Below are 23,409 nucleotides of genomic sequence, written 5' to 3'. Positions count from 1 at the left end.
CTTCAACATCCTTCCGATGCATATCGATGAATGATTGTGTCAGGCAGTTGGCTGGATTACATGCCAAAGCAGGCTGTATGATTTTAACAGCATGACGCAATCTAGATGTGGGCTGCAGCCTGAATGAATTGATCACCATTCCCACCCGTGGAGGTTATGTTATAACCCTATACCATGATGTTGCTACTATGTAATAATGACAGGTTTCCAGTTGAAGACAATATGACATTCCGTTCACGTCCTAAACGCGAAATCATCTTCTAGCATAAGGATCCTTCGCATAAGACAAGGCGACAGGAGTCATAGAAAGTACTGATGCGATGATCCAGTTGGGTTAGTGCGATGACGATCCGAGTCGTTGCGTAGTCAAGGGGCCAGGCGCAGACTTGTTAAGAGGTTCCCCAATACGGAAGCAGTGGGTGGATGATCTGGAGTCAACTGTTGCTGCTTGGCTCTTGTCTTTTGTGTCTTTTTACCGGTGCAGGCCAAAATACCGAATATGTACAACTGTATCAGTTTCTTACTGTAACGCATTAAAGCGCTACGGGTCTATAGCGTACTGAGGACATTGAAAAGTAATAAGGGATAGGGGAGCTTATGGTTTATAAGAGTGAGACGCATGTATGCATAATCTTGAAAGTGCGGTGTATAACTGGTCGTGTACGGACGAATCTGTGCGCAGGTCAAGTACGGCTTTCTCCAGCATCAGCCCCTGACATCTGTTGAATGTTGTCGCAGGCAAAAGCTATGGTGGTGAAAGACGGAGTATAGCCAAGTGCCAAGCGAAAAACATGCGCAAATAGGAGATAAGATGGTGTCCCTTATAATAGTTCCGTCTCCAGTGCATCTGCCCTGCCATGGCCAGTGCCAGTACTTGCCACTCTACCCTACCACATGCGCTCACAATACTACTGACACTCTAGTACAAGGATACCGGTCACAACGTATCTAATTTGAAGTTGCCTCTCCGTCGTTCTTTACTTGCCGTAAATAGCACCCCGATTGCTCCCGAAACGACTCAATACTTGCCAGTGGACGACTTTCCCTCAGTCATCTATCTGAGAAGGGGGGTACGTCCGTTCATTCACTCATACTAATTCATAATATTAATTGTACCTGTGTCTAGGTATTTCGTCACCTTCGCTCCAGTACGAGTAATATCCGCCAATCAAATGCTTGTCCTAAGACCGTTTATACGCCAAGTCGTGTTCCGTGCAGCCCGGCCGCATTTCATCGCTACACCTAGATACAGTAGTACACTTGCAGAGGTTGGTTTCATTTCGGTCTTAGATATATTGCTCAACCTAGCAACGTGCAGGATGTTCGCTCGGATTCAACTTTCAGGATACCCCTCATTGACTTTGCAGCTTATAAACAAGCCACCTCTTTGGCTGACAAGCGTCGCATCGCGGATGACATTGTAAACGGATTCAAAGAAGTCGGCTTCGTGTATTTAACAGGCCATGTGATTGAACCCGAGACGGTCAACCACGTATTCCAGAAGGCTAGTATTCGCACTTTATAACAGGATGGACATTCATAACTAATTGTGTATTCAGAGTGCAGAATTCTTCCGATTATCCGAAGAGACCAAGGCAAGGCTGGCATGGGACGACCCTAAGGCTAATCGTGGTTATGTTCAAGTTGGCCGTGAGCGTGTCACCACTTCAATGGATGCGGCCGAGATCGCTGTATTACGCGCAAAGGCTCCAGACACCAAGGAATCTATGGAAATCGGACGTGAAAACCATCCTACGTTCAGTAATAAGTGGCCTCAAGAAAGTGAAGTACCTGGATTTAAACAGACGATGCTCCACTTTTTCCAGGTACGTGCACGCAGAAATATGCACGCATAATGATTTGACCTTGGGTCTCTGTTACCGTAGACTTGCCACGAAGTGCACATCATGGTCATGAAATCGATTGCGTTGGGTCTCGACCTTCCTGAGGATTTCTTCGACAATAAGATCGATCGTCAGGACCATAACTTACGGCTTTTGTCCTATCCTCCTATTCGAACCTCCTTACTTCGAAGCGACGGTCAAGCCAGGGCCGCTTCTCACACAGGCGAGTCCGTTCCTTTTTAGTGACACTCAGTCGTCGAATTTGACCTTCTTTATCTCTTAGATTATGGAACTTTGACACTCTTGTTCCAGGACTCCATTGGTGGTTTAGAGGTCCAGAACCCTCATACTAAGCATTATCAACCTGCTTCACCCATTGTTCGTTTTCTTCCACTCAGCTTACTCTTCAAGTCTTTAACCCTCTACCCGATAGCCTGGAACAATTGTCGTCAACGCTGGGGACCTTTTGGCGCGCTGGAGTAACGATATCCTCCGTTCAACTCTCCATCGTGTAGTTGCCCCGCCTGCAAGCGAAGATCAACGCTACCGAAGGCATGACGCCCGCACGGCAATCAATTGCATTCTTCTGCAACCCGAATTTTGACGCTATCATCGAGAGTTTGCCCACTTGCACGAGCACATCCAATCCAAGCAGATATCCTCCGCTTACTACGGAGCAATACATTGTAGGACGTTTGGCAGCTACTTACTCATGAAATACGCTCAGACACGAAATTCTGACGGTCAAGTATTGTATATTATTTATAGTGCAAGTAACGACATACATTACGATTCGTATGCAGGGTGGTGTCTAGATGACCAAGTATGTATGCAAGAAAGCATCGTTCGGTCCACAGTTCATGGATAAGAGCATGTATACGACATGAAGTGGGTGAAATGCAAGATGGTGCAATTGTTACCGTATGGCAGTCAAGTCATGCTAGGTCTTCTTTCTGAACATCCCAAGAGTGTGCTGGCCACCGCAGGCAACGCTCACTGCTCTCCATGCGCCACCATCCCTGCGCACCACCGTCGTTGGGGTCTTGGCTTCCTTTTCGTTGACACCCAACTCTCCTTGAGACTCTTCTCCCCATGCGTACAGTGCACCTGCTTGGGAAATAGCCATGTTATTGTGTGTGCCGGCCGAAATGAATACGATAGGATCGTCCGGGTCTGGGAATGGAACTAACATAGGCTCTGGCATGAAATCAGGGTTCTTGCGTGAAGCATATTCCGCAACCTCGTCGCTGATACCGAGCTGGCCACCAGTCACACCGACCGCACGCATACACCTTGCCAGATGAAGTCAGGAAAAGTGTATGATGTTCACCACCTATGATCTGCAAGATTGGTTCGCCGAGGGTCCTCTGGCACAGCGACCGAATGATTCTTGGTGACCGCACTTCGTCAGACATTGATTTTGGTTCAGCGACGCCGGTGCCTGTCTGTCCCATCGTATTCAAGCCCCAACCCCAGACGTCACCCTCTTCGTCGATGGCGAACGAGTGATAATTTCCTGCACCAACCAATACTGCACGGTTGTGGCGGGTACCAAGGGTGATTTTTTCAGGGACTGTGCCATGGATCTTACGACGTTCGAGAATTTTGCGACCGAGTTGGCCCTGCTCTCCAGCACCCCACGCATAGATGTTGCCATGCGTAGTTAGTACGAGAAGATGGTTGTTGCCTGACACAACAGAGACGGCCTTCTCAGCATCGCCTGCTTTTGTGGGCAAATCTAATATCGCTTTGGGAAGGAATTCTAGTCGCACATCGCCAGAGAAGCCCAGAGAGCCTTCTGCAGCCTGATAAACAAAACTTAACTTAGAAAATGTGTGAACAGATGAAATTGGGCACCCACACGGAAAGAACCCCATACTCGAAGTTCGCCATTATCGCTGATAGCGGCGGAAATACTATCGCCAGCAGCAATCCTGACAGCGCGGAATCCCTCATCAACAAGTGACTGAAGAGGATAAGGGACAGCGGTAAGCTCGTCAACGTGGATAAACTTTCCAGGATTATCTGGATCTGGAACATCCTTGGTGACACGTCCTAGTGCTGCGTCATCATTCACACCGCACGACCACACCTGATCAAAAGTTATCTCAACGGAAGTAGACAAGGGCACGGAAATTGAACTCACAGTTCCTTTCTCATCAATGAATAAGGTATGGAGACCACCTGCAGCAATGGCCTCGAGGCCAGCACCTTGCCCGCCGAAGGCACCTTCTTCCATCTTTTTCTCGAACCACGTATTGCGCTTGGGAACACCGAATTCCCCGAGTTGGTCGGCACCCCATCCAAACTGACCAAAGTTCCCTGCCCCCCAAACAAAGAGTTGCTGAGCAGGTCGAGGGTGGTCATCAGCCGTAGGTAAAGGGTTGAAATGGGGTTTCGACTCGTGAACAGGCGTGAGACCATTTGCGGTTGGTTGCCTGGTGACTTTTTTGGGCGCAGCCGTGGCTGGGGCTTTCTTGTTAGGGACCTTTTTAGCATCCTCTGCATCGGATATGCCGGCCTTGGACCGAGAGCGCTTGGTGGGCGGCGGCGACGCTTCCGGGGTGGCAGCACGCTTCTTAGAGCGACTGGGTGTGCGGGCAACGGGCCGAGTTGATTTTTCGGCCTTAGGTGCCGTCGTCTTTGCAACAGCGGCCTTGAGAGCTGCTGCTTTGGGTTCCTCAGGTTTCTGTGAGGCTGCACGAGCAGATCTACGGAGAGGTGGGTTGGACATTGGAATTACAGATAGCTAAGGATATGTAAATCGTGAGGGTATATGCAAGATTAAATATCTGGTCTTGTGGCGATTAAAGTGCCACAGGCGGACAATAGAGGTGGCCGTGGTCGTGGTGGTCAGGATGGAAGCGAGTGGACAAGGACCGGGTCCACAGCGACTCCGTGGATTAGTATGTAATGGGCTAGGCTTTTCAACAGTAAAATTAGTCATCACGTGAATCTGACGCGGTAGTGGCGCTCGAATGTTTGTTCTGGCTTTGGCTTTGGCTTGGCTTATGGCGAAGGCAGTTTCGTGTGAAAAATTGACAGTTACAGTCCAAAGAAGTGGCGAAAAATGGATTCTACTACAGGTAGAAATGTCCGTTGTAGTCAGAGTGAGATTAGGCATAACAAGCGGCGGCGAAGACATTGCCAGTTAATGGTTGCTATGAAATTGTGGTTGCCTACACCAAGACAGCAAAGCCGAGGAGCGGAGCTCGGAATTTCTAGGCGCGAAGCTGCCAGTTCGGAGATCTCAGTGCAACGGCATTATCGGCATTTGCAAGATTTTAACTTCCGCGCTTCCTGCCACGCCGCCACGACGCAGGACGTCGGTCATGCATATGAGTCTACATAACATTAGTTGTGACATCTCTGCACGGGCCTCGGACCTACTGCCGGTAATATAGCTACATGACAATTGGCATCAGCAGGGCATTCTGCCAACAACACTACCTGCAACACAAAGGTCTCCTCTTTCAGGATCACTACCAACGACTGTCCTTTGTTAAATGGAAAGACACATCTTCCTTAGTGACCAGGGATCCACAGAGAATTACCGTGACCAACCCCGCTAACGGGGAAAAGTTGTGCACGTATGTTGTTCCTAAGTAATGATAGTGCTCAAGCCTCAAATTGAGCCTAGTGTCGACGCAGCATCGTCCGAAGAGGTTGAATGGGCCGTGTCTCATGCCCAGACCACGTTTGACTCTGGGATATGGTCAAAGGCTTCATCGGTACATCGTGCATCTGTCCTGTCACGGCTAGCGGTCTCTCTTCAGCAACGCATCCCTGACATGGCCCGAATAGATACTATGCAAACAGGGAGGCCTATCCGCGAAATGAATGCACAAATGATTCGTCTTCCTGAATGGCTGTCAGTAGTTTTTTTCGTAAATCATGACCGTGGTCTGACACACTGAGTAGGAGCTATTATGCAGCACTTCTACGCACGAACCAAGGATTCGTTGCCCCTGCTCAAGGGAAGTTGCTTAATTACGTTCAACGCGTTCCTCTGGGAGTCGTGGCACAGATCACTGTGCGTTTTTTTGCCATATCTGACTTATTACCTCACCGAGGTCTCGTTTAGCCTTTTAATCATCCTCTTTTCATTGCCATCAAGAAGATTGCTCCAGCTCTTGCCGCTGGCAACAGTGTCATCGTCAAACCATCTGAGGTTTATAAATTATACCGTCTTTCATCGATATGACACTCACCACAACCAGCTTACCCCCATATCCCTACTGGAGTTTGCAAGCCTAACTCAAGAAGCTGGCCGTAAGTATAGCTACTGATGAATTACTTGTACATATGTACTGAAATCGTAACCAAGTTCCTGACGGAGTTTTGACTATCCTCCCTGGCTATGGCCATACCACGGGCAAGCAACTTGCAACTCATCCCCTCATTCGAAAGGTCGACATCACAGTACGTTCTTACTCTCATACACCGTCTTCTTCTCACCGTGGATCTAGGCTGGTACCCGGACTGGTCGAGCGCTGGGAGCCATCGTTGGCTCGAACCTCTCGGCCTTTACAGCCGAGCTGGGAGGAAAGGTCAGCACTACATCGTCTATTGTCGAACTGGAGGATTCGTTCTCATCTGTACCAGGCCCCGATACTTATCTTCGATGATGCAGATGTTGTTTCTGCTGTCAATGGGGTCGCGTTTGCCTCATTCATTGCGTCCGGCCAAACATGTGTCTCGGGAACTCGCATCATCATACAGGAAAATATATATGAATCTTTCATGATGGAGTTCTTGAGGAAAGTCGAAAGTATCACACAGGGAATGGGTGACCGTGAGTCGTACATCATGCCTTCAGTACTCATGAATAATGTCTCTCGAAGCTATGAACGAAAGATGTTCTATGGGCTCTATTATATCTCCCCACCACCTGAATAGAATCGATGACATGGTAGCACGGCGGCAATCAGGCACAATTCTCATGGGTGGAAAGCGAATGTTGGGGAAGTCCCTCCTCGACCATTTCGATTTCTCTCGCGGGAGCTTCTACCCACCTACCGTGATCTCTGATGTTGATGTCAGCGATGAGTTATGGCAAGAGGAAATTTTCGGCCCTGTGGTGGTCGTGAAAAAGTTCTCAGTGAGTTGTATCAGGATGCAAGCGAGGCTCTTTGACGTTTAGTTTACCCCAGACTGAATCCGAGGGAGTTAGACTTGCCAATGCTTCCAAGTACGGACTGGGAGCGGGAGTCTGGACTCAGGATCTGTCAAGAGCACATCGAGTTGCTGCTGATATTGATGCTGGTCTTGTTTGGGTAAACACGCATCACCGCAATGACCCAAGCTCGCCATGGTGAGTGACTCAGCCTATGATTATCATTGCACAATCTCACGGTGGCATGTAAGGGGTGGTATGAAGGAGAGTGGTATAGGTCGGGAAAATGGTATCGAGGCATTGGAGGCTTGTGAGTCTAGCTAGCTCGATTAAGGAATGTTCGACTCAACATGTTGTACAGACTCTCAGAGCAAATCGATCATCGTTAATGTGGCATCGGTTGATGAGTCTCGACAAACTGACGACTGGTTCAGTGGAGAACAGAAGAGATATGGTTGATATGATGTTCGCGACGGAGCAGATTATCTTGACATTCTCTATGAAGTGGTGGTATGTGTAGGATTTACTAGTGTACATTATTACCGCAGGATACATGTCTTTAAGGAGACAGGCACAATACAAACTTCAAAAGCCCATCATGTAGTCTTAACGGCCTCCTTTGTGGTTGGCTGTTCAATCAAGCTGAGTTGAACATGTCGATGAATTGATCGTTGGACATACCTCGCTTGTCTCTACAGGAGTATCATCGAGGAAATCTGGGACCTTGTTGAGGTCTGCAAGATATGAGGGACCTTCTTCCTCTTCCTCGAGCTGTAAGGCATCCAATTCTGCGATGATTGTGACGTTTCGAAATGACCAAGATCAAAAGCAATGTGTGTACGTACCAGCCTCAAGATCTGCTTCGTCAATCTCATCTGGAACGGCGTATGACCGACCTAGTGATTCTTGTATCTCATTTGCCTGTTCCAGAAGCTCTTCCATATCATAATGCATATTCTTAAGAGTAATAAATGAGCCATTTGATGGAAGCATACAACATGAGACACACCTCAATCTTGTCAATATCAATCTTTCCGTACTGTTTACGCATCTCCTTGTTCGCCAGTTTCATGGCATCCACAGTGGCCATCGTATTCCGTAGGTTATCGGTGGTGAGAGCAGCGGATTCCATATTGAATGTCTGCTGCTGGAGCTGGTTCAGTTGCCCTTCATACAGCTTCTTCTGTTGCAGTACTCTCAAAGCTCGTTGTTGGATCGCATTCTGTGTCGTGCACACGTATGACGCAATTGATTAATTAGCAAGCGCAGCACCAGGCGAGGTGTTCGCGCACTTTACCAGGTCCACTGCGCAGTTTGCTCATTTGCTCCTTATAGCGCAAAAGCTCCCCATCTAACTTCCTGATCTTTACTTCTACGGAGGCAACGCGTGCATCTGTCTAATGTCAGTGAGTTAGCCTGAGCTTGATTGTGACGACAGCCTACTCACTGCGTTGATAGCATCCTGGAGCGTCGGCTTTGGCTTCTTGGTTGAAGAAGAGCCAAATATGCGATTCATGATCAACTATGCACAGGTGGTGAAGGCAGAATGGAAGGGGATGGTTAGTACTACTGCGTAGTACTTCGACGTGAAGGTATATAGTAATATCCAAAAGCGGGTATGTGGAAATTCCTCATACAGAGTTCCTGGGGTCTGCATACGTCGCGAACTGGCACGTCCTGTCTGTAAAGGGCCCCAGACCTTTAATGTATTGACCTTGACCGTCTCTTCTATCTCTAACGAAGGCACTAGTATTTGCTCGCCCGCGTGCAAAATGATCTTCATTGAAGTGCATGAAAGATTCTGTGAGGAGATATCCGACATAGGTACAACCCATTGACCTTCGCACACAATACAATTTAACAAGAGACATTCCAATGTCAGCTTCGAGATGACATGCGTTTCAAGATCTACCCATTCCAAGGAAAATTCCAAGAGGGCTCGCGGAAAGGAGAGGAATAGCCAGCTCTTCAGTGACAGGTGCGATGATGGGCTCGTCTGCCGACCCATGGGATAGAGCCTGCCGTTGTCCAGTGTACTCCACTCCCACCTGGAACGGGAGCTCGATGTCTGGACGCCAAAATTCCCAATACTTCTTGAGGTCCACCAAATTCGCTTCAATGTTCCGACTGTACATCCAATGCGCGCTGACGCATCCCTCGAACCACCGCTCGGTACGTCCGTATACGTGCGAAATGATCCACTCCCGGGCGCTCTCTATTCTACTAGGCTCGTTCATCATGTCGTAGATGAGATTACGCAATTGTCTTTGGCGATCCCAGGAAATGGGCTCGTTCAAGATTGGCCGGCTGATGAGCCAGAGTGGCATGCGCGCGCATGACCAAAGTGGTGCACGGAATGCGTGTTCCCACCCCGTGCAAAGCACGAGCTCGACATCTGAGCTGGGAGTACGAAGTTCCCCATCTTTATCTGGCAGGAACCGGATGAGGAAACGGTACATCTGCATGTCACCATGGCAGACGCCAAATTTCCTGTGTTGTAGGATCGAATAGGCCTCTTCTCTCGCTTCGCGAGAGAGCGTTCCTGGGATGTAGAATCCTCCGATGTGATGTGGGATTATGCTGGCCAGCCGTCTGAATGTTTCTCTGGCTTGCACCATGTCTTCTATTGTTAGTAGAGGATTATCTGCAAATCCTGTGTCACGGGCTCGAGCGATGACATCCTCAGTGCTACCGCAAAGGCGTCCAACGCGCCAGCATAGTGCTGTCAGATAGTCAGCGTTAGTGGATAGTGCAAATTGTGGGATCATTCTATCCAGTGGTGGCTCGTTGAACGGGCGCGATAAAATCAACGGCGAGAGCCCGTTAGGGTTCTGGTTTTGCTGTCCTTCCTGTAGGAGGGCACTGAACGTGGAGGTGTCGATGCCTGTACCAAGAAGGTCGGTGCAAATAAGGTTTCCGCGGGTGTTGAACAACTTCAACAGCAGGTCGGCCAACTTGCTACAGACTTTGAGCTCCTCGTCGGGCGTAAGGGTGGGCCACACATCCTGAAGATTTTCCCCGGGTATCTGTGCGCAAAGAAGTATGAAGATGTAGCAGAGCTACTGTCGAGTAGTCGGCACACGCTACCTTTTCCATGAGGACTACTTCAGCTCCGATGTCATTGGGTAGGAGGTCCTTGTACCCATAGATTTTGGGCACCTCGATCTTCAAGGTCGAATTTCTGACAGCGGCCATCATGCCTAACTGTTGGGAGTGGAGTAAGTACGCACAGCCCATCGATGGGCACTTTTGCGTGGCGCACCACAGCCTGCGTTGTTAGCCTCTGGCGTCCGCGAGGAAAATACGCCATCATGATATATGGTCCAAGAGGTATGGAGGTGCGTTCGAACGTAATTTGAATCATCTGTACACCGTACAGAACAATGGTAAGGTTCGGATGGTTATTTGGAAATGATCAGCCTGACCTTTTCTCCAGCCCATTTGACGTCTTCGACGCTCGCCACCACTGGGGTTGGCACCTGCGGGTGCCGTCTACCTGTTGCTTTGACCGGATGCTGCTTCGCTGCAGCTGTGACGGCAAATTTCTTCAGCGCGGGGATATTGACTTGAGGGGAAAAGGTGGACATTGCGGTGAGGGAAGTCAACTTCAGACAAGTATTTTATACCGCTGGATAACACGAGGTGGTCAGTCAGTTAATTAATTTTTTTAGCCAACATGCTGGTATGTCGCAAAGGGAATCAAATAACGCGTTTTGTCGAGAAGGGCTGACGCCCAATGTCTTGTTGTCGGAGGCCGCGTAACGCTGGGAGTATATGTGGCAAGGCGTGGCTTTTCTCCTGTGCTAACTTGGTTAATTTACGGCTTCCATATGGTAAAACAAATTACTTCAAGCTTCGTAACCTTGAACCCTTTGCCAGTTGTCCAATGGCTTGTCAGCTATCCACCCAGAAAATTGTTGCGCCAAAATATACCTTATTTGAAACTCCATGGACCCCCCCGGTATTCCGACAAAATCCTGGATTATCACAAGGCGGGAGGTGCTGTGCCATCTGAATAATAAGTTCCTTACCGTTCATTTTGCTAGTGTTCGCCGCGCCCCGAATCCAATGTGCGCCTAAGACCAAGGGGGCCTAGAGAGAAGAGGAAATTGCAGGACCACCCAACGCCTCGCCTCTTATCTTCTCCATAATATTTCATCAACGGAACGTAAACCGAAATGCTTCCGCTTTCGCTTAGCGTCTGCATGTTTCCGGGCCTCCTCACAGAAGAGCTCACCACGATTTTTATAAAATACGTCCTTTTTTTTATACTATTCTATGGCGCTCCACCGATACGCCACGCAAGCCTGCCCATTTTATGCCTTCACAAACTTAACTTTGTTTCCTCCTCAAAAAAGTTCATATCCGATTTGCTAGTGTTTTGATGCTCCGAAAATTAGGCAAAACCCTCAAGTGCCAGTGTGGCATGCTGGCATGCCGTGACGCTGATCGTATGTGGCTCTCAATGACTCGATGATGCCCGAACGCCCAAAACACAAATGTCATAGTATTACATTTTGCATGCCAATCCGAGTCAAATTAATGGTGCGATGGTCGGGCTTGTTCCCCGTCTGTCGATCTAGGGAATAAAGTTTAACTTTGAAGGTGGCGACTGTGGGCGCAGGGAAGGTATCGTAAAATAAATACAGCCATTTGCAGAACACTACTAGACCAATCGTCAAAAATAAAACAAGGAAGCATTGTTTGAATTTCAACGTTCGGTCGTAACGTCTTATGGTAGGAACATCATTGATCATCGGAAGTTGAAAGTTCGTTGGTTTGACTTCCCGACTTATGTTTACTTTTTTGAGATTGTTCTGCAAACGGCTAGGCTATAATGTTTAGGACTAGAATAATAACCCCCCGGCAGTGTTGGTTTGTCTGCACTGCCCACATACTTTGAGATCAACATTTAAGTTAGGGTGCGACACCGCGAGTATTAGAAGTTGAAGAATCCCATAGCATTGATCATGATCCGAATATTAAAACAGCTAGTAGGACTGACATAAGTACTCCCTGAGGACTCTAGAACTTCTTAGCAAGTACCCTCACAACTCACGAACGTTGCACCGATCAAACAGCGCAATATGAAAACACCGGCGACTGTGGTGAAATAGCATTTTGAGGACGAGCTTAAGATAGGAACCCCCTCACCGCCCCTCCAACGTTCAATACGTCGAGTCTGTGGTAGAACGGAATACGGGCAGTCAGTAAACCAGTCTAACTGAAACACGCTGGGAAAATAAAACAATAAGCGGCGATAACACTACAATTGCCCCCGCAAAGCGGTGCACGAGGCACCATGAAGGTTCGAGCTGATTGGGGAGGCTATACAAGTCCGGACAAATGCGGCCACACCGCGGCCACCCAATCGAGCCAACTAAAATGTGAAGGAGTAGCACTCACAAAAAGGTATCATGTCCCCAGACCCCACCAAGCTCAAAGTAGCTGACTTGCGTACTACCAGCCATACGAAGTGCATCGACGAGCTCACGCTGCTGCTCGACTGGGAAAAGAATATCGCTCTGAACCCCAAGCACCAGAATAGGTATCGATTTGAGCGGCTCAAGGCCAGCAGCAAGTTCGGGAAAGTGAGGTGCGTAATGCAATGGTGGTGGATGAGATTTAGACGGTGCCGGAGATTGCCGAGAAGAAGACGATGACGTTGACGGTGATGGCGGAGCATGTGTTGTGGTGGTCATTGCGAGCTCTTGGAGAGCAGGAAGGGTGAGGTCAAAGAGATCCATTGCCTTTGAGATGTAAAGGAGAGAATTGGCATCGTACTTCAGGCAGAATTGCTCTCCCTACGTGACAACTTTCGGTGAGTTTAACTGAAAGGTGATCGAGGTGGGTAGGCACTGACCTGATGATCTAAATAGGTTTCGATAAGGAAGTCAGGACAAAGTGTTGGCGACCGCGATGGAGATGGACTCTGTCCATCTTTCAGTTCTCGAAGTTTCCTTCCAAATCGTTGGTCCCATTCAGGACCTGAGCGATATGTTATGGTCGCTATTTCTGCATGACCAATAATTGTAACTTTATGATATGAACCGTGAAACTGGACGAAACTTACGACGGGCTAATTTCATTCCTGTATGTGGTGGTAGGTTGTCATAATAGAAGCCATTGTTCCAATTTGAATCGGCCATGAGAACTAATGTGATGTTTAGCAAGGAAATATATTGCAAAATGTCTGAACAACAGACCGCTTCGTTGAGCATGACGCATTGCAATGCTACCTGGACTGCTCCTGGCGGTACCACTAATACTCACTATCTTGCCCACACGATCTGGGAAGAGCCATCCTGCAGCAAGACTTTGCATCCCGCCCATGGATGAGCCAACACTGGCATACAACTTTTGCACGCCCAGATGGTCAAGCAGCTTAAATTGGGCTTGCACCATGTCAAAGATAGATATAATCGGGAATCGAGTTGCATATCGTTGACCTTCTGGATCGAGCGAGGAAGGACCTGTGGAGCCATAACATCCTCCCAGCACGTTTGTGCATATTACGAAAAAATGATTGGTGTCGAGTGCACGTCCTGGGCCGATGAATTTCTCCCACCAACCCTCCGTCGGGTTAAGATCCGTAGAGGCGGCATGCGAAGATGCCGAGAGACCAGTATGCAGTAAAATTACGTTGTCCCGAGATGGAGAGAGTATGCCCCATGTTTCATAGGCGATGTCAAACGACGGCAGCGTAGACCCATACGTCAATTCAAGTGGATACTGATAGTGGTACGTATTATATGACAGTGGATTAGGGCGAGCATAGGGAGGTTCCGGACCACTATCACTTGATGATGCTTGTGTTTCTGTCTGTGAATAACGGTAGAACGAGGAAGCCAATATCCTAGATTCACGAGCTGCATGAGCATCGACGCAGGGAAAAGTTGGTGTTGCGCATGTTGCCTGTTGTCGCAGAGAAGTAAGACTGCTCAGACGGTGCGGAAGTGCTCTGAGTCTGAATGAATTTCTGGTTATCAAATTCATGACAGTCGGATGTACGAAGTATACATGAGAGTGCTATGGGATCTTGTGGACTGCTCTAAGAGCTGCCATAGTCAGCTGAGACATGAGATCATGAGAAACAATCGCGCAACATCATTCACGTGCACCTAACCCCAGACTAGGGTCTGTCCTAATTTGGTTGCTTGCAAAACTACAAACGTGTTTTTGAAACCCTTCCAAGTCTGTGACCGGACCTGTCCTTGGTAGTCCTAGCGGTGTGTGTTTCGTGTGCAGGCAAGCACAAGACCGGTCGGGACAACGTGTAGCTGTCTTCTTTTCCGAGTCGCCGTAAGTAGTACTCTCGTTCCGTTTCAATCCGTTCTGCCTCGCTCACAGCACGTGTTTGACTTGTCTTTAGCTCGTCTGTTCTCATTCTGCGACTGGGTCACCTAGTTCCCAGAGACGGTCACTCTCTAACTCACGTCAAAGTCAAGAGTATCTTGTATGTTATCCCTCAATTTAATATACATATTTCAGAATTGATGCCTGCACAGCTTAGCCTAAAACGAGGTCCCACTTCCGTTTCCTGGAACTGCAGTAGCCGATGGTGGCCTCAACCATTTAACGCACAAAGAAGACCTTGCGCATTTTTTACCATGACCGCTCTTTCCCTTGCCTCATCGTCTCTTGAGTCTGGAGTCAGTCGTCCTGCGCGAAAGGAAAACAGGGTGCGTTCGCTTATTTCAGTCTTGCACACATGAGCTTATACATCATGTCATCAGATCGTTGCCTTCTTTCGCTCTCGCTCTCGTTCTCGCTCCAGACCCCACCCCAAGTCGACTGTTACTCCAGGTGCTGCGCAATCTACGACGGATGTACCAACCTTGCCTATGGTGCCTGCCTCTAAGCTTCGCATCAGTCATGTGCGTTCCACCAGTTTGGCGTACGAACAAGGGCATGCAGCCGACACTAGTATGTCTGCTTCAGCAAGCCAGTCAGATTCTAAGCTAGGCACGCGAACTTCGACACGCCCGATATCATCCACGACCACTGCCACACACTCCACGATCACCCCTCTTCCCTCCAACTCCATCAGAAGAAGACAAAGAACGTCGCATCATGTTTACTCTCACGATTACACCCAAGGAGAAGATCCCGATCACCAGGCCAACAGAGATCAGGTCACACCTCAGGAGGATCACGATCGTGCAACTCGTTCGAACACTCCCTCTTCCCTTAATCAGCGCCGGAAGTTAGAGCTGCGCTCTATCTTTGGCATTGCTCTGTCACGGAAGTCATCGCTATCCAATCCGTCCCGAAAACCATCACCAGGATCTTCTGACCGCAAAACATCGTCTTCATCCCTCTCCCAAAAGGAAGCTGAGAACATGCCCTCTCGCAAACGATCATTCAGGCGCAACTCTAGACCAAATACTCCAAAGTCTACTGACGAATCGCGCGTTACGAAAACATCCACCGGTACAATACCCACTCCTTCCAATCCCCTCCCACTGTCCGCATCTCCCCGCAGACTTTCATTTGGATTGACATCAGGTTCTCGCACGCATCCGCCAATGACATCATCAGGCCACCTTCCCCTGGCTCCCTCGTCACGTCACAAACGACATTCTGTCGGGTCTCATGACACTGCTCATGACAGTGCTGTCGCGTTACCTGATGACCATTCCGACACCGCCTTCACATCGTCCAGTCATATAGGCACTAGATCTAATTCAAAGACTAGTGCCTCTAGCCTTAGCCGCTTTGGAAAATCCCGCAAAGGCAAAGAACAAGAACGCGATAACAGCAATTCGAAACTGCGGTCACAAACGCGGAAGACACCTCGCATGGATGACTCGCGCCCTGGTATTTTTGGCTCACTTTTGGAAGAGACGTCTCCCATCATCAACTTATCCCCGCCTTCACCGCAGGACGACTCACGCGGCAAGTATGACCTCGGTGGTCTCGTGGTATCACTGTTACCCACGGTAGAGTCCATGTCTGAAGAAGATACAGCAGAACAACAACCCCTGATTCGTGCACCACAAGCAAGACCAGCCATACCACACATCATCCATACCCCACCGACTCCAAAAAGAACAGCGGAGTTAGATTCCCCAGTGCGACCCGCTACCACACCACCAACGTTGAGTGGAGGACAGGGGAAGCCGCGCGAAGTTCTGCTCAGCAAGGATTCGATCACTGTTCACAGCGAACTTCCAAAGTTGCATGCACGGGCAGCTCTAAGTGTTGGTTCCGACGGAGATCCTGCATACAACCGCATGCGTAGCAGATTCTCACCCCGGCTGTTTGGGGGAAAAGATTTATCTAGAGAAAGCAAGAAGCAGAAACCCGGTGGTCGGCATGATTCCGCTGGGACTGTCGGTCCTCCACGAAATATGACCAACCGTCGCATCAAACATGGAAGCTTTGACTTCGAGAGACCCGTATCTGGTGTAAACAGGAGCAGCTCGACAGTCAACGCATCGCTGGTGAATGGCGAAGGCTTAACACAATCTGGTAAAACTGGCGCGGCGACTCATCGACCGACGGCCTTAGAACGAACAGCATCATCGTCATCTGATCGTACAGGGAAGTCGCGAAAATTTGCGTATCACCCCACTCAAGCCGACTCTCCCATTCTTGCCCAGCTCTCCGCCAGTCATACAGGTGAAACCTCTGTTGTTTCCTTCTCATCAGCATCTGCCTCTGCGCAGTCGAAGTCGACAGGAACATCTGTTCCTGGTCCCGGACAATCATCCAGTTGGGGACGCGCATCAGGCAGGCGAACTCAACGCACGTCGCACGGACCGTTCCCCTTCGAACCGGCTTCATCGGTTCCAAGTTCTCCTTTACCGACCTCCTCCGCACTGCCTTCCTACCCGCCATCTCCTCATCAACAAGAGTTTGACATCCCGGAAGGATCTGCTTCATTTCCCCCAAGCTCTCCTCTACGGAGTGAGTTAGGGCTTGGAGGAGGTTCTATACGTGACAAGGGCCAAAGTGCTCATGGCCGTGTACAACAATTACGTGAGCAAGGCAGCGAGAAAAAGGGCAAAGGCCGCTCACTCGATCTTAAACTTGGTTTATCTTGGGCACCTAATCGCGTCCGTCAAGAAGCCGTTATACATGGATCTCTCCTTTCGCAGAAGCAGGAGGAGGAGCGTAATCGGGGGAAGGATGTCACCAAAGTCTTTGAGAACGTACTTTCCGAATCTGGATTCGAAACGTTCAAGAAGTGTTAGTACTACTTTACGCCTCTATATGTTTATTTTGTTACTGTGGATTATTTTGTCTGACAGTGATGTTATTTCCTTACGCAGATGTCCACCGATTTGACGCCCACCTGATACCCCTAGAAGGGCCTCGGGGACTGCTAGCGCGCGTTGAAAACTTACTCGCTGCCTCGTCGTTATCACAGACAGAAAAGGTGGAACTGCTGGACCAGTTTGCTCGATTCGTGGAGGGGCATAGCGAAGTCTAATGGATAATATCACGTCGTGTCATGGGGATTTATGGGTTCTGAGATGAGTAATTATTTCACAACACATATATAATGAAATTTCGTCGTGGCTTCACGTTTACGCATCACCCTTATTATCCTGCATCCTGTGCTATGCCCTTTTTATCATTTTATATTTCACGCATTCAACTTACACAGGTGTTTATGTCTTTTGTCATGATCTAGACGCATTTTTTGTATTGACTTAATTCATTGCCTTATGTTTTAATTCATGCTATGATTCTGTTTGCAGTGATTTACGAGTTACATCCTGTAATTGGGGTTGTCAAGTTATTGTACTTTATGAACAGACTGCAGAAAACAGTGATAGAACTCAAGAAGAAAAAAGCTATTTTAAACATTTCTGGTCTGCCTGAGTTGTGAATCAGCAGTGTTCATATATGATTGTTGTACGACATTCAGTATCTCCACCAGCAAAGGAGAAAAAAACATAAGAGCCAAGGAGTTAACTCTAGTTCCATCGATTTGAATCATCCACCCGTCTTGTCCACGTCCGAAGGCAAATGGTGCATTAGTGTGAGGTGTGTAAGCGGTCCACTTTTGTTGTCAGTACCTCCAACCTCGCCTGGATTTCTTTAATCTCCTTTACAATGGTAGCTTCCATTGACTATAGAAACATCAGTGGACAACGTAGAAGAAGGCTGGAAAAGACTTACTTGTTCCGTATTGGGGAACCTCTTGACAAGCTCATCGAAAGGGATCTTGCTGATCTCCAAGCCGTTATCTGCGTCTAGCCCCTCGACTACGGGATCCAGAAGATCAGGGTTTTCAGTGTCCACCTCGTCGTCTTGCCCCAGCCAGCTGGTCATCCACGATTTTTTCACAATTGATGTCTCAAATAGCGCAATGAAGGTCAACGGAACAAAGAAAATTATGCTCATAATGTCCCGATTGAGCTGCAAAGAGGTCAGGGGTACAGACCGCAAATTGAAGGTTCATGCCTCACTTTTGCATATCGCTGGGGTCGCAGGCCAAATGTTCTCAAAAAGAAGTTAATGATTGCAAAGGGCCAAGAAAATAGAAACCTTACTCAAAAGGCGCTACGAAGAAAACCTCTACTAGGTTGAATGGTGCAGGATAGACATAAGAATCAGGGGCGCGGATCATGGCAACAGTTTTTCCTGCAAAGAATGTCATATACTCTGCTTCAGCGTCCTCGACGACCTAATCATTCGTTGAGCCCATGAAACCTCACAGAAAGACGAAATACTGACTTCAGCATACGCTGAGGAGAATAAAGAGATGAGGACATTGAGCAGGATAATCGCTGTTGCAACATTCCAGCTGAAACAGAACTTGTCGATAGCAAGCACGGAGATTCATCAAACGGGCACTGACAGATAGTATAACGTAAGTCCAACAGGGCTGCAAACGTGGTTCAGAGACTTCCAAAACATAGATACTAGACTTTACCTGCCCGAGAACTTGTCATAGTTGGGAGACCTAAGAAAGTTCATCAGGTGCTCAAATTAAAAATAAATAAATATCCAATCTGACTGAAGTAAGCCTTGAACAAGGACATTGACGAGCTGACCGAAATTAGACAGCTTTGAGGAGAAGAAAGGTCGGACGTACAAGTGATGGACCTTCGCTTGAACCGTCAGCAACATCTAGAGCATATAGACCTTGCAAGAATCCAATCCCGAGCACCGATAACAGCTGCACAAGGTGAAGGGACGGGGAGACCATATACCGAAAGGAAACGAACCGCGAAGAAGATGCCCGATTCTTGTAGCATGCGAGACACGCATATTTGCATCGTTCCAACATACCTGCGAAATCATCAGCATCTTTTATACGAGCACGACACAATATGTGCTTACTGGTGACCATCAAAGATTGTAATGAGCTCTGAAGCGAAAAGCCGTGAGTGAGTCAGTGGAACATCAAGAGATGTGTGGAGCTCAACTGATCCTAAAACAATTAGTTAGATATTGTACCTCGTGGTTATTCGAGGATTGACTAACCATATGAACGGGGCAACGAAACTCAAGACTTGAAAGCTCCTTAAGCGTAGAGTGTTGGAATGGTCTCCGGTGGTGCAAAGACCAGCAATGCGAAGCAAACATGCAGCCAGCAATAAGGAATCCGTTATTAAGGCAGCGGCGTTCCAAAATCCAAAGGCGCGGTAGGTTGCATATTTAAATAGTTTGTAAAACTGGGATGACTTGTAAGACATTGCAGCGAATTGGGAGGCAGGAAAGTTACCCTGTGTGTGTCTGGAAGATGACTCAGTCAACCATTCAAACAACAGCGGGATACCCTCACCTTCAAGTGAGAATGCCAGCCCCATGGTATAGAGTACAATTTCCCAGACATCAAGCACCGTATGGTTAGGGTCAAGTAGGTCCAGTGGTTCACGGACTTCGAATTGGTTATGAAATGGCTAGGCGCTCCTTGATGAGATGAATCTCTTACCGGCTTGAGAGTACACAGCGAGAAATAAAAACCAAATCTGTGCAATCATATCAAACTAATGGTTCTTCATCCAATATATGACGCACCACAATGCGAAGGAAATTCTGATACCTGCGCCCAAGTTAGAGTGAGCTAAGATGTAGTTGAAGTAACTCATCAGCTCATACCGAGGAACGGAAATGCGTGAAGGGTTCATGTGACCCCAAAACCCGGCTTGCCGCGATTCGTGGTAAGATACATCTGTCGGTGCTTGAGTATGGAGGATAACAGACCACTCATTGTCTCACACTGAATATCGTCCTGATCTGTTAGCGTCTGGACAAGCTCTCCGTCCCATAAAGCCCTGACAACTAGGGCAACAATCAGCTTACCCGACTCATAGATTACGTCGAGAACAACTCACCATTCTGCGCTTCGGTAGAAGACAAAAATATAGTGCTACGTAGCAGCATGTGAAAGAATTGCATGTATCCTTACGAAATACTAACCAGTGGGTGTCAATGGCAATTTCGAGAGCACTCGAGGCCTCGCTGATATCACCATCAGGCTCACGATGCCTATACCGAGTAGACATGAGAGATTTAATCTTCTCAGATGGATTCTGATGAACAATGCGACGAGCCAGGACTTCACATGCCACAGCTGCCAAAGCGAGTGTTCATGAGGGGTCGTCCTCGACCAAGTAATGATAACACAAGAAGTTCTACTTACCTCTTCCTGTGTTTTCGCCAAAATCTGCAGGGTTGAGATATGCCTCTCTCTTGAAATCAGCGTGAGCACGAAGCAAACAGTATGGGAGCTTTTAGCACAATGAGCAAGTCGAACATTTTAGCACGATTGTAAGTTGTTCACCGCTTCGCCAAGATCACCTGCTGCGTCTAAGAAAGCAGATATGACGTTGGGAGTGATAACCCTGCTTGTTGGATCATTGATGCTTTTGTAATCAACTTCTACTGGAAGCAACTTCGTTACTAGTGCCCTGAGACGCTTCACGAGTTCTATTATAACAGTTAGGAAATGAAATGAATACAAGAATGGGCAAACATACTCGTTAATGTATCCGGAGAGGGTTTCATCGACTGCGATGAGACAAGAGAGGCTTGTTCATTATCAGTTTCATCACTTTGGTACATGGTTTCCGAAGTCGCTGGTTTTCGAGGTCGAACAACGTTGAGCATTGCACAATGCACACAATAGCAGTAAAAATAATTCAGATTGAAAAGGAAATGCCGTTTAACGTTAATTTGGTGGCTGTGTACCCCCACTTCTCACCACTGCCTATGCCTGTGAGCGAGTCCTCTAGAGAAGTTTCGAAGAGCAATGCTAACGACGAACAACACAACTTTATAGGCATACCACTCTGCTTTCAACGAGTTCCCTGATGCAATGCAAGCTGGCAACATGTCCATCTTGCCAATCAGAACCAAAATTCGTGGTCCTGCGCCCCTTGGTGTGTCTTCTGGAATATACAGTTGCCCCGCCATCATTCTGACTGTCGCGCATGTAGCCGATCCGGAGCAAGGAGATATCATAGATGAGACCCTTGACCTTTTTCGCGCCAATTCGCTCTTCCGCAACTTTGAGATCAAAGGGCCTGCGGACCGACTGTTGATCATCCTGATTCTCTATATCTCTGATTGCTTGGCGAAGATTGGTTCTGCTCGTACAGTGCCAACGCAGATTGAGGCATCGAAGATGTTGAATACATTATCAGTCGACAGTTTCGCCATCCCAGGCGATGCTGGATTCCCTCTTAATGCCCATTATGCCCCACCTCAGAGCAGAGCAGACGCGGGTACGTTCGGTTGGATTATTTTGCCTAAGTGGATAATGGATATATCATGACAGAGTATCTGCGAACATACTTGACACAGGTCCGCCAGGAACTGGCAATTCGTCTGGTGGAACGCCTGTATGCCGATGGGACGGGCAAGCCGAGCAAGTGGTGGATGGCATTCCAGAAAAGAAGGTTCATGAACCGCAGCCTGGGTTCGTAAATCAGGACAATTGTATATTCCGTCCCGATCAAATGGGTAATGTACATTTCAGCAATGACAACTACATGTATCACTTCCATTTCTTCCTTTCGTTGGGATTTTTCCTTCCATACCCTATTTGCGGCATGTCTCCGCCAGTATGTGAAGACCGCCCTTGTCCTCCAGTCCCAGCACTTAATATCCCTGGCATCCAATCAGGATCCGACCAGCCACCAACACTGACACCACCCTCGCCACCCTTGTCAACCAGGCCCTTGATCATTCGCCGCTCCTCCCGGTCTCGTTTACCGTCTGTGCGCTTTTTAGCGCGCATGTAATTTAGTTGGTCCTCGCGTAATATTAGACCTTCTCCAGGGCCTGTCTTGGCCGACCCGGGCTTGGGTGCAGGGATTGAATATTTCGTTCCCCTTACTTTATACTGGAAGTTTTTCTTCAGATGGACTTGCATTGCAGGGGCATCGGGTGATGCATCAGGGGATGCAACAGTGACTGACGCTCGCATTAGTGTGGGGTTACCGCAAGACGGGCAAAACTGTTTTGAGTTGTCTTTGCAGATCCTAGTTGTGGTATAAGAACAGGGTACCAATCAGTGGACCCGATACTCACTTAAAGCAAGCGTGACACCGAAGAACCCAGCTCTTCACTTTCTGTATCCGCTTGCCTTCAGTCCCGACCAACGTCAGACCCATCTGCAGCAAGACGTTTTGAACTGCAAAATCTCCAGTCATGCAACCTGCTGGTACAAATTCGTCCTCCTGCTTTCGCCCCCGTCCTTTCTTCTTAGCATTACTGTCAGAAGGCAATAGCTGTAGCGCTTGGGATTTGTGTAATGCGACGTTTTGAGGTGTAACCCATTCGCCCTCGCCATCATCCTCATCAGAGGGGTCCTCATAAAGCGGTTGATCGGATGGTCGAGCCTCGTCACTTGAGGGATGGTGCGTGTCTTCCGCTATATCTTCGCCGCCTTCTGGGAGAATTTCGATATCTAGTGGCTCCCTCTCTTCACTTTTGTCATCCTCACTATGGATATCCTCCGATGGATCCGAATGGGAAGCTGAAGAACTTTGGACTTTATCGTCAATTTCATTGGTAACACTCTACTGGCTAGATGTTAGATCGGAGCTGTGGTACTAGACTCATCAAACCTTGCCTCTTTGGGTCCTTCTCAGATGATGCCTGCTCGCGCACATGAAGCGAGTGGGTCAACGCCAAGACGCAGATATCGGCATGAGATAAGACAGCATAATCTCCGGTCTTCTTCGCAAATTGTACCACTGGAGAGTAGCAGGCGTGTAAGAAACCAACAAAATAGAGACATGCGCTGACCATGAGCAAGGGATGCAGCATCAGGGTTGCGTACATCCACTTGGACACCTGCAGATAGCCCCAATCGTTCAAAGTGTTCCCGGGCGCGTTTATCCTTGAGCTCATCCAGAACTTGAGGTACAGTCAGGTAGATCTCTGCCAGACCCCTCAGTGGTGAAAGAGAAAGCAGTGGACCGGCATCTAAAACCAAGTTTTTACAGCGAGGCTTTGATTCTGCCATCGATGTGAAGT

General features: G+C 48.3%; 10 protein-coding genes across 10 annotated transcripts; 4 read left to right on the top strand and 6 right to left on the bottom strand.

Moving 5' to 3' along the window:
• The first annotated feature begins 852 nt into the window (after window positions 1-852).
• On the top strand, window positions 853-2,586 carry F5891DRAFT_999659 (uncharacterized protein). The gene is made up of 8 exons (XM_041378556.1): window positions 853-1,070; window positions 1,127-1,268; window positions 1,319-1,492; window positions 1,560-1,826; window positions 1,887-2,067; window positions 2,128-2,222; window positions 2,278-2,353; window positions 2,376-2,586. The coding sequence occupies exons 2-8, from the start codon at window positions 1,173-1,175 to the stop codon at window positions 2,558-2,560; spliced, it is 1,074 nt and encodes a 357-aa protein (XP_041232549.1). The 5' UTR covers window positions 853-1,070; window positions 1,127-1,172; the 3' UTR covers window positions 2,561-2,586.
• Window positions 2,587-5,019, bottom strand: F5891DRAFT_999657 (regulator of chromosome condensation 1/beta-lactamase-inhibitor protein II). Its single transcript, XM_041378555.1, has 4 exons — window positions 3,991-5,019; window positions 3,706-3,936; window positions 3,137-3,649; window positions 2,587-3,102 (listed from the first exon to the last, which is right to left on the bottom strand). The coding sequence occupies exons 1-4, from the start codon at window positions 4,576-4,578 to the stop codon at window positions 2,785-2,787; spliced, it is 1,650 nt and encodes a 549-aa protein (XP_041232548.1). The 5' UTR covers window positions 4,579-5,019; the 3' UTR covers window positions 2,587-2,784.
• A 132-nt stretch (window positions 5,020-5,151) lies between these two features.
• Window positions 5,152-7,596, top strand: F5891DRAFT_351483 (aldehyde dehydrogenase domain-containing protein). Its single transcript, XM_041371472.1, has 12 exons — window positions 5,152-5,434; window positions 5,485-5,715; window positions 5,766-5,877; window positions 5,929-6,015; window positions 6,065-6,116; window positions 6,172-6,266; window positions 6,314-6,394; window positions 6,450-6,639; window positions 6,689-6,945; window positions 6,998-7,158; window positions 7,212-7,270; window positions 7,322-7,596. Exons 1-12 carry the CDS (start codon window positions 5,253-5,255, stop codon window positions 7,417-7,419), a joined length of 1,605 nt encoding a protein of 534 aa, XP_041232547.1. The 5' UTR covers window positions 5,152-5,252; the 3' UTR covers window positions 7,420-7,596.
• F5891DRAFT_351487 (Snf7 family) lies at window positions 7,488-8,668 on the bottom strand. Its single transcript, XM_041371473.1, has 6 exons — window positions 8,408-8,668; window positions 8,253-8,357; window positions 7,970-8,182; window positions 7,806-7,917; window positions 7,642-7,748; window positions 7,488-7,589 (listed from the first exon to the last, which is right to left on the bottom strand). The coding sequence occupies exons 1-6, from the start codon at window positions 8,474-8,476 to the stop codon at window positions 7,557-7,559; spliced, it is 639 nt and encodes a 212-aa protein (XP_041232546.1). The 5' UTR covers window positions 8,477-8,668; the 3' UTR covers window positions 7,488-7,556.
• On the bottom strand, window positions 8,540-10,743 carry F5891DRAFT_351573 (uncharacterized protein). Its single transcript, XM_041371474.1, has 4 exons — window positions 10,386-10,743; window positions 10,223-10,324; window positions 10,048-10,164; window positions 8,540-9,986 (listed from the first exon to the last, which is right to left on the bottom strand). The coding sequence occupies exons 1-4, from the start codon at window positions 10,545-10,547 to the stop codon at window positions 8,862-8,864; spliced, it is 1,506 nt and encodes a 501-aa protein (XP_041232545.1). The 5' UTR covers window positions 10,548-10,743; the 3' UTR covers window positions 8,540-8,861.
• A 1,619-nt stretch (window positions 10,744-12,362) lies between these two features.
• F5891DRAFT_1273880 (homoserine acetyltransferase) lies at window positions 12,363-14,083 on the bottom strand (the record flags this gene model as incomplete). Its single annotated transcript, XM_041370157.1, has 4 exons — window positions 13,167-14,083; window positions 13,034-13,114; window positions 12,824-12,975; window positions 12,363-12,764 (listed from the first exon to the last, which is right to left on the bottom strand). The coding sequence occupies exons 1-4, from the start codon at window positions 13,954-13,956 to the stop codon at window positions 12,363-12,365; spliced, it is 1,425 nt and encodes a 474-aa protein (XP_041232544.1). The 5' UTR covers window positions 13,957-14,083.
• Window positions 14,084-14,570: 487 nt separating this feature from the next.
• F5891DRAFT_974788 (uncharacterized protein) lies at window positions 14,571-17,398 on the top strand (the record flags this gene model as incomplete). The annotated part of the gene is made up of 3 exons (XM_041376478.1): window positions 14,571-14,642; window positions 14,697-17,154; window positions 17,238-17,398. 3 exons carry the CDS (start codon window positions 14,571-14,573, stop codon window positions 17,396-17,398), a joined length of 2,691 nt encoding a protein of 896 aa, XP_041232543.1.
• Window positions 17,399-17,948: 550 nt separating this feature from the next.
• F5891DRAFT_940977 (uncharacterized protein) lies at window positions 17,949-20,988 on the bottom strand (the record flags this gene model as incomplete). Its single annotated transcript, XM_041374312.1, has 23 exons — window positions 17,949-18,044; window positions 18,094-18,333; window positions 18,384-18,417; window positions 18,468-18,601; window positions 18,652-18,721; window positions 18,776-18,802; window positions 18,851-18,880; window positions 18,935-18,966; window positions 19,013-19,096; window positions 19,146-19,209; window positions 19,261-19,286; window positions 19,401-19,595; window positions 19,646-19,656; window positions 19,706-19,801; window positions 19,856-19,892; window positions 19,942-19,966; window positions 20,023-20,095; window positions 20,143-20,205; window positions 20,259-20,293; window positions 20,344-20,497; window positions 20,567-20,654; window positions 20,708-20,853; window positions 20,904-20,988. 23 exons carry the CDS (start codon window positions 20,986-20,988, stop codon window positions 17,949-17,951), a joined length of 1,845 nt encoding a protein of 614 aa, XP_041232542.1.
• A 145-nt stretch (window positions 20,989-21,133) lies between these two features.
• On the top strand, window positions 21,134-21,909 carry F5891DRAFT_351362 (actin-related protein 2/3 complex subunit 3). Its single transcript, XM_041371471.1, has 3 exons — window positions 21,134-21,305; window positions 21,363-21,650; window positions 21,704-21,909. The coding sequence occupies exons 1-3, from the start codon at window positions 21,242-21,244 to the stop codon at window positions 21,850-21,852; spliced, it is 501 nt and encodes a 166-aa protein (XP_041232541.1). The 5' UTR covers window positions 21,134-21,241; the 3' UTR covers window positions 21,853-21,909.
• Window positions 21,812-23,398, bottom strand: F5891DRAFT_1229696 (Nin one binding Zn-ribbon like-domain-containing protein; the record flags this gene model as incomplete). Its single annotated transcript, XM_041369553.1, has 4 exons — window positions 21,812-22,409; window positions 22,459-22,921; window positions 22,998-23,126; window positions 23,179-23,398. 4 exons carry the CDS (start codon window positions 23,396-23,398, stop codon window positions 21,923-21,925), a joined length of 1,299 nt encoding a protein of 432 aa, XP_041232540.1. The 3' UTR covers window positions 21,812-21,922.
• Window positions 23,399-23,409: the final 11 nt, after the last annotated feature.

This window comes from Suillus fuscotomentosus (genome assembly GCF_016647785.1).
Source record: "Suillus fuscotomentosus strain FC203 chromosome Unknown F5891scaffold_3, whole genome shotgun sequence".
Classification (NCBI taxonomy): Eukaryota; Fungi; Basidiomycota; class Agaricomycetes; order Boletales; family Suillaceae; genus Suillus; species Suillus fuscotomentosus.
This window is presented reverse-complemented; position numbering and strand designations above follow the sequence as displayed.

What these genes read in the sequence shown, in the direction of transcription:
- F5891DRAFT_999659 (XM_041378556.1), top strand. Translation starts at nt 1,173, where the DNA reads ATGCTTGTCCTAAGACCGTTTATACGCCAAGTCGTGTTCCGTGCAGCC. An exon ending in CAGGGCCGCTTCTCACACAG is followed by an intron (nt 2,068 to 2,127) that starts GCGAGTCCGTTC and finishes TTTATCTCTTAG; the next exon opens with ATTATGGAACTTTGACACTC. An exon ending in ATCAACCTGCTTCACCCATT is followed by an intron (nt 2,223 to 2,277) that starts GTTCGTTTTCTT and finishes TCTACCCGATAG; the next exon opens with CCTGGAACAATTGTCGTCAA.
- F5891DRAFT_999657 (XM_041378555.1), bottom strand. Translation starts at nt 4,578, where the DNA reads ATGTCCAACCCACCTCTCCGTAGATCTGCTCGTGCAGCCTCACAGAAA. An exon ending in GAGTATGGGGTTCTTTCCGT is followed by an intron (nt 3,650 to 3,705) that starts GTGGGTGCCCAA and finishes TTTGTTTATCAG; the next exon opens with GCTGCAGAAGGCTCTCTGGG. An exon ending in TCCTGACTTCATCTGGCAAG is followed by an intron (nt 3,103 to 3,136) that starts GTGTATGCGTGC and finishes ACTGGTGGCCAG; the next exon opens with CTCGGTATCAGCGACGAGGT.
- F5891DRAFT_351483 (XM_041371472.1), top strand. Translation starts at nt 5,253, where the DNA reads ATGACAATTGGCATCAGCAGGGCATTCTGCCAACAACACTACCTGCAA. An exon ending in TCATCGTCAAACCATCTGAG is followed by an intron (nt 6,016 to 6,064) that starts GTTTATAAATTA and finishes CACCACAACCAG; the next exon opens with CTTACCCCCATATCCCTACT. An exon ending in TGGTCGTGAAAAAGTTCTCA is followed by an intron (nt 6,946 to 6,997) that starts GTGAGTTGTATC and finishes AGTTTACCCCAG; the next exon opens with ACTGAATCCGAGGGAGTTAG.
- F5891DRAFT_351362 (XM_041371471.1), top strand. Translation starts at nt 21,242, where the DNA reads ATGCAAGCTGGCAACATGTCCATCTTGCCAATCAGAACCAAAATTCGT. An exon ending in TCGTGGTCCTGCGCCCCTTG is followed by an intron (nt 21,306 to 21,362) that starts GTGTGTCTTCTG and finishes TCGCGCATGTAG; the next exon opens with CCGATCCGGAGCAAGGAGAT. An exon ending in TCAGAGCAGAGCAGACGCGG is followed by an intron (nt 21,651 to 21,703) that starts GTACGTTCGGTT and finishes ATATCATGACAG; the next exon opens with AGTATCTGCGAACATACTTG.
- F5891DRAFT_351487 (XM_041371473.1), bottom strand. Translation starts at nt 8,476, where the DNA reads ATGAATCGCATATTTGGCTCTTCTTCAACCAAGAAGCCAAAGCCGACG. An exon ending in CGAAGCAGATCTTGAGGCTG is followed by an intron (nt 7,749 to 7,805) that starts GTACGTACACAC and finishes CAATCATCGCAG; the next exon opens with AATTGGATGCCTTACAGCTC. An exon ending in CTCCTGTAGAGACAAGCGAG is followed by an intron (nt 7,590 to 7,641) that starts GTATGTCCAACG and finishes TTGATTGAACAG; the next exon opens with CCAACCACAAAGGAGGCCGT.
- F5891DRAFT_351573 (XM_041371474.1), bottom strand. Translation starts at nt 10,547, where the DNA reads ATGTCCACCTTTTCCCCTCAAGTCAATATCCCCGCGCTGAAGAAATTT. An exon ending in GGCTAACAACGCAGGCTGTG is followed by an intron (nt 10,165 to 10,222) that starts GTGCGCCACGCA and finishes CACTCCCAACAG; the next exon opens with TTAGGCATGATGGCCGCTGT. An exon ending in AAGTAGTCCTCATGGAAAAG is followed by an intron (nt 9,987 to 10,047) that starts GTAGCGTGTGCC and finishes CTTTGCGCACAG; the next exon opens with ATACCCGGGGAAAATCTTCA.